General features: G+C 39.6%; 1 protein-coding gene across 1 annotated transcript; it reads left to right on the top strand.

Moving 5' to 3' along the window:
* The first annotated feature begins 2,656 nt into the window (after positions 1-2,656).
* Positions 2,657-3,979, top strand: LOC120942559 (olfactory receptor 1468-like). Its single transcript, XM_040355536.1, has one exon. It carries the CDS (start codon positions 2,992-2,994, stop codon positions 3,949-3,951), a length of 960 nt encoding a protein of 319 aa, XP_040211470.1. The 5' UTR covers positions 2,657-2,991; the 3' UTR covers positions 3,952-3,979.
* The last annotated feature ends 3,355 nt before the right edge of the window (positions 3,980-7,334 follow it).

A 7,334-nucleotide genomic window follows, 5' to 3' on the forward strand; every position in this document is an offset into this window, starting at 1 on the left:
TGGAATGTGACAACATAGCTGCTCGGAGGTATCCAGGACCAGCGTGGAGCACAAGCAGCCAGCATTGAGGCCGTTCATAAGTAGGACTCGTTCAAAAGTCGGGGACTGCCTGTATTTTGTATCCACTATGGATTCTATAAACACATTTTAGATGTTCAGGGATGTTTGAGTCAGAAGCGCGTAACGCTCCTGTTCCATGGCAGCTCCTGGTCTCATTCCAGCATCCTGGTCTTGGCTAAGCTGCACTCTCCCTGTCTGACTGTCCACCTGCAGGGCCATTGGTGTAGACAAAACCTCTTTGTGAAATGTAAACCTGTTTTAATCCTGACAGACCCCTAGTGTTATGCTTTTGATTGTGTTTGCAACAAGTCCTTCAAGCTCCCTGTTTCCTTACTCAGCCAGTTGTGAGTCGATGACTAGGTGATGGTAGTGGTAGGATGGAAGAGTTCTCTTCCAATGCTTTCTGCCCCACTACACCTGGAAGAGGATGGTGAGCCCTATTTGAGGGCCTGGGCTGCTGTCTTTGGGTATGGTCTTTGGGTCGTTTACACATACAGTGGAACCTCAGGTTACGAGCATAATCCGTTCCAGGAGAATGCTCGTAATCTAAAGCACTTGCATATCAAAGCAAGTTTCCCCATTGAGGTGGGGGGCGCCAGAGAGCTTCGGAAACACCCGGAAAGAGCCGAGGACACCTCGGTTTAACTCGGGAAAACCTTGTAAAGGCTCAGGAACAGAGATTTTCCAAGTTTTTCTGGACAGCTCAGAGCGGCGCCGATCGGTTCCTATTTGCGCCATTCAGCTCTGCGCCATTAAAAAATGCATTTGTTTGAAAATCCAAATAAATTAAGGTTGAATCTGTCATTGAAGGCTTATGGTGTCTGTCGAAAGTTTGACGAAGCAGCTAAACTGTACAACGCCGCAATCGTACATTTCCGGTTGAATGCTCCGCCCACAAGCTATAGTAGAATTCTAATGTTGTATGACACTAGTAATAATTATATTTATTATAATTATTATTACTAGTCAACCAACACTAGAATTCTTCTATAGCCTATGGGCAGAGCATTTGACCATAAATGTCAGTTTGTGGTGATCGTATGTTTTTAGCTGCTTCATCGAATCTTCATGTCTCTATAATGTAGAATCTTTTCTCTCTATAATGTCAAATCTTTTCTCTCTATAATGTAGAATCTTTTCTCTCTATAATGTCGAATCTTTCCTCTCTATGTCAAATCTTTTCTCTCTATAATGTTGAATCTTTTCTCTCTATAATGTCAAATCTTTTCTCTCTATAATGTCAAATCTTTTCTCTCTATAATGTCAAATCTTTTCTCTCTATAATGTTGAATCTTTTCTCTCTATAATGTTGAATCTTTTCTCTCTATAATGTCGAATCTTTTCTCTCTATAATGTCGAAACATTTCTCTCTATAATGTGGAATCTTTTCTCTCTATGTCAAATCTTTTCTCTCTATGTCAAATCTTTTCTCTCTATAATGTTGAATCTTTTCTCTCTATAATGTTGAATCTTTTCTCTCTATGTCGAATCTTTTCTCTCTATAATGTTGAATCTTTTCTCTCTATAATGTTGAATCTTTTCTCTCTATGTCGAATCTTTTCTCTCTATGTCGAATCTTTTCTCTCTATAATGTTGAATCTTTTCTCTCTATAATGTCGAATCTTTTCTCTCTATGTCAAATCTTTTCTCTCTATAATGTCCAATCTTTCCTCTCTATCTATGTCAAATCTGTTCTCTCTATGATGTTGAATCTTTTCTCTCTATAATGTTGAATCTTTTCTCTCTATAATGTCGAATCTTTTTTTTCTATAATGTCGAATCTTTTCTCTCTATAATGTCAAATCTTTTCTCTCTATAATGTCAAATCTTTTCTCTCTATAATGTTGAATCTTTTCTCTCTATGTCAAATCTTTTCTCTCTATAATGTTGAATCTTTTCTCTCTATAATGTTGAATCTTTTCTCTTTATAATGTTGAATCTTTTCTCTCTATAATGTCAACTCTTTTCTCTCTATAATGTCGAATCTTTTCTCTCTATGTCAAATCTTTTCTCTCTATGTCAAATCTTTTCTCTCTATAATGTGGAATCTTTTCTCTCTATAATGTTGAATCTTTTCTCTCTATGTGGAATCTTTTCTCTCTATAATGTTGAATCTTTTCTCTCTATAATGTCGAATCTTTTCTCTCTATGTCAAATCTTTTCTCTCTATAATGTCGAATCTTTCCTCTCTATCATGTCGAATCTTTTCTCTCTATCATGTTGAATCTTTTCTCTCTATAATGTTGAATCTTTTCTCTCTATGTCGAATCTTTTCTCTCTATAATGTTGAATCTTTTCTCTCTATGTCGAATCTTTTCTCTCTATAATGTTGAATCTTTTCTCTCTATAATGTTGAATCTTTTCTCTCTATAATGTAGAATCTTTTCTCTCTATGTAGAATAATCTCGGACTAATAGAGTTATGTTAGGCACATTCAATCGCAGGTTCGATAGACACAGATCACTATTGTCACCGTCATGTCGAATCTCCTCTCTATATCCAACTGTTGTCGCAACAAAATGAAAATAAAGCATTTTTTATGTCGGATCTTTTGGATTTCAGATTCTGCACTTCGTTATTGTTTGTTACAGTAAAACAAACGCAAAAATCTCTGAAATTCGGCCGAAAATGCATTCGGACAAAAACGAATGCACATGTCGAGTAAATATGAGCTCTCTTCTTTATGGGGGTTGCGGGGTGGGGGACATTTATTATTATTTTAATGTCAAGGTGAATCCAAGGTCATTTACATTTGTCTGACTTTACCCCACCTCACCTCCTTAGCTGGTCAACAACTTAATTTGTTATTTTTGGAACAGGCAGAATATTTTTTCTTTCTTTCGAGGGATCGGACCCCATTGAGTGGTACAGCAAGAAACTCTTCATGAAACTGTAAGTTCACTTTACATTTATTTCTTATTTATTGACTGGATGGACCAATTTACCTATCAACACTTGCCAGAGGTTCAGAATAAATCATCGATTAACAACGTCTTTATTGTTGGGTTGAGTATCTCCCAAAACTACAGACTTGTCCTCTTCGCCCTGTTCACGGTCACCTATGTTGTGACTCTGACTTGCAACCTCATGATTATCTTCTTGGTGTTCATCACAAAACTTTCACAGTCTCCTATGTATGTGTTCCTCTCCAATCTCTCACTGTCGGAAGTTCTGTTCACCAGCAATATTGTTCCTCCCATGCTATATATCCTATTTAGAAATGGGGCATTTTTCTCCCTCGCTGGCTGTTTCATGCAATTTTTCCTATTTGGTATATTTGCTGTGACAGAGAGTTTCCTCCTCTCGGCAATGTCCTACGATAGATTTTTGGCCATCTGCAAACCTCTTCATTACACAATGATCATGACCCCCGGGTTGTGTGTTTGTCTGATCCTTACCTGCTGGGCTTTGGCTTTCCTGATTATGGCAATCGCTTTAAGTTTATTGAACACTTTGTATTTCTGTAAAGACAACATTATTGATCATTTTTATTGTGACTTCCTTCCAATAGTAAAGCTGTCTTGTTCCAATTCTGCCACCGTTGAGATGGTTGTGTCTTTCCTTTCATCTTCAGCCTCTGTGCTTCCTTTCCTCATAATCATCGTTACTTATGTTTTCATCATCAGAGCCATCACTAGGATCTCATCAGTCAAAGGCAAAGAGAAAGCCTTCTCCACCTGCAGTTCCCACCTAGGAGTTGTCTCCGTCTATTACACCACCTTGATTATGGTCTATGTGGTTTCACCTGGACACTTTGTAATGGTGAACAAAGTTCTATCACTGCTCTATACGGTGATCACCCCACTAGCGAATCCTTTTATCTACACCCTGAGGAACAAGGATATCAAGGCAGCTATAAGACAAACCTTGACAACCAAACAAAGACCTTGAAATTAAACTTTTTTTTTAATGTTTGCACACCGTGGGGGAGATTCAGATAGGAGATATGACGGCGTATCTCCTGATACGCCGTCGTATCTCTGAGATCCGACGGTCGGATCTATGTGGCTGATTCATAGAATCAGGTTTCGCATAGATCTCCCTAAGATCTGACAGGTTTAAGTGACTTACACCGTCGGATCTTAGGCTGCAATTCCCCGCCGGCCGCTAGGTGGCGCTTCTGTTTTTTACGCGACGAATATGCAAATGCCGTTTTCCGCCGATTCCGAAACGAACGCCCGCCCGTCGCTTTTTTTTTACGTCACTTGCGTTCGGCTTTTTCCGGCGTATAGTTACCCCTGCTATGTGAGGCGTATCCTATGTTAAGTATGGCCGTCGTTTCCCGCGCTGAGTTTTGAATTTTTACGTTGTTTGCGTAAGTCGATTCAAAAAAGCGCTGGGCGCAATTTACGCTCACTCCAAAACCAATGACGTCCTAGCGACGTCATTGGGAGCAATGCACGCCGGGAAAATTCGCCGACGGCGCATGCGCTGTTTAATCGGCGCGGGGATGTGCCTGATTTAAATGCTACACTCCTCCTAGCCGCGGAATTTGAATTCTGCCGGGGGATTTACGATCCGCCGGCGCAAGTTTCGAGGTAAGTGCTTTCTGAATACTGCACTAGCCTCTCAAACTTGCGTCGGCGGATCGTAAATCAGATAGATTACGTGGATCTAAAGATCCGCTAATCTATCTGAATCTACCCCACTGAACTTATTCCCTCTGGAGAAGAGACGCTTGAGAGGGGATGTGATTTCAAATTACAAATACCGTACTGGTGACTAGGGATGAGCCGAACACCCCCCCAGTTCGGTTTGCACCAGAACATGCGAACAGGCAAAAAATTTGTTCAAACACGCGAACACCGTTAAAGTCTATGGGACACGAACGTGAAAAATCTAAAGTGCTAATTTTAAAGATTAATATACAAGTTATTGTCCTAAAAAGTGTTTGAGAACCCGGGTCCTGCCCCATGGGGCCATGTATCAATGCAAAAAAAGTTTCAAAAACTGCATTTTTTTTTTTCGGGAGCAGTAATTTTAATGATGCTTAAAGGGAAACAATAAATATTTCTTTAGAAAAAACCCATGCATGCTCAGAATCAAGTCAACACATTCTCAGAAGCGTTGAACTTAATTTTTCTCGGCTCGTCATAGTTTTTTACGTCACCACGTCTTGGACGGTCGGAATTTGGTCTGACAGTGTGTATGCAAGACAGCTTGAACAGAATTCCAACGGAAAATTCCATCAGATTTTATTCCATCGGAAATTCCGATCGTGTTTACAGGGTATTAGAATCAATGTTCACTAACAGCCGAATCTAAAAGGAAATTCCAATACCTATAATTTAATAGTTAGTTATTATTAGTTAGTTATTATTTAAAATTTTCAGGATTTTCTGTCTCATTTTTGGATTTTCTAATTTATGAATTTGCGAAATTACAAATTTAGGAATTTACAAGTTTTCCAATTTACAAATGTTTGAATTTAGGAATTTATGAATTTAGGAATTCACAAATTGTAATCATAACGAATGACATGAAAGACGGATTTTTTTTTATAAAATTAAACAAAAACAAAAACGAACACATTTTTTGGCAGTGCATATGTCTACCCGTGATTTTCTGTAATATGTTTAAGCACCTATGAATATGTTCACTTATTATCAGTGGAGGGTCATATAATTATTCAATCTATTTTAAGCAGTGCAGATACACACCTTTTTTTTCGAATTGTATATTAGTGATATTTATGCAACAGAATTATTTAATTAGGTCATTATTAGGTTAACTAATAATTACTATTGTTGATGACGCACATACTAGGACACACCAGAAACTGTCTATAAATCCCCTAACTCTGTCCTTGTCGACTTTAATAATCAATTTCTTGTGAAAAAAAAAACATATTCAGCTTAAATGCTTTTTATGCAGAGGGTCATATTTAATTTCACAGCACAGCCTGACCGGCAGGGGGATAGGACATGATTAGAAATATTTGTTATACAGCATTGTATTAATTATGATTGCTTAATTTTTAATGACTTGCTGGTATATGAAATAATACAAATTCTGGGCCAGATTCACGTTACACAGTCGCAAGTTTTATGGGCAAGTGCTTGATTCACAAAGCACTTGCCTGTAAACTTGCGGCGGCGTAGCGTAAATCTGTCCGGCGCAAGTCCCCCTAATTCAAATGGGGCGTGTATCATTTAAATTAAGCGCGTTCCTGCGCCGAACGTACTGCGCATGCGCGGTCCCTAAAATTTCCCGACGTGCATTCCGCTAAATGACGTCGCAAGGACGTCATTGGTTTCAACGTTAACGTAAATGGCGTCCAGCGCCATTCACGGACGACTTACGCAAACAACGTTAAATTTAAAATTTCGACGCATACTTAACATTGGCTAGACCACCTAGGGGTCATGTTTATCTTTACGCCACGTAGCTCTACGGAAACGGCGTACATTTACAGCGACGGGCAAAGCGTACGTTCATGAATCGGCGTAACGAGTCATTTGCATATTCTACGCCGACCGCAATGGAATCGCCACCTAGCGGCCGGCCTAGAATTGCAGCCTAAGATCCGACGGTGTAAGTCACTTACACCTGTCCGATCTTAGGGAGATCTATGCGTAACCTGATTCTATGAATCAGGCGCATAGATACGACCTTCGTATCTCAGGCCTCGTACACACGACAGAGTTTCTCGGCAGAATTCACCGAGAAACTCGGTCAAAACCCGGATTCTGTCGAGAAACTCTGTCGTCTGTACAGTTTTGGCTCGATGGAGCCGCCGAGGAACTCGACGAGAAAATAGAGAACATGTTCTCTATTTTCTCGTTGTCCGCGTTGTTCTATGGGAGAAGGCGGCCCGCCGAGCTCCTCGGCGGCTTCATCCCAAAACTCGACGAGGAACTCGACGTGCCAAGCACGTCAAGTTCCTCTGTCGTGTGTACGGGGCCTCAGAGATACTACGGCGTATCAGGAGATACACCGTCGTATCTCTTTTATGAATCTGGCCCAATGATTGATATATTTTTAGGAAAATAATGTGGAAATTTGAAGTGTCACTTGGAAAGTGGGCCAATGCTTAAAAAAAATATTAAAGTGTGATATAATTCTGTATAATAAAAATCTTATAATGGAAGCGTCACATTTGTTCATACAGTCCATTTTTTTTCTACATCCAAACCATTTCGGAGGCTCAACCCTCTCCCTTAATCGGAGCTGAAAACAAGACAATAAAGAAAGAGAAAATAATATAAAAATGTATTGAATAATTAAAAATAATGGGCCGGATTCAGAAAGGACTTACGACAACGTATCTCCAG

Source organism: Rana temporaria, chromosome 6 (genome assembly GCF_905171775.1).
Source record: "Rana temporaria chromosome 6, aRanTem1.1, whole genome shotgun sequence".
NCBI lineage: Eukaryota > Metazoa > Chordata > Amphibia > Anura > Ranidae > Rana > Rana temporaria.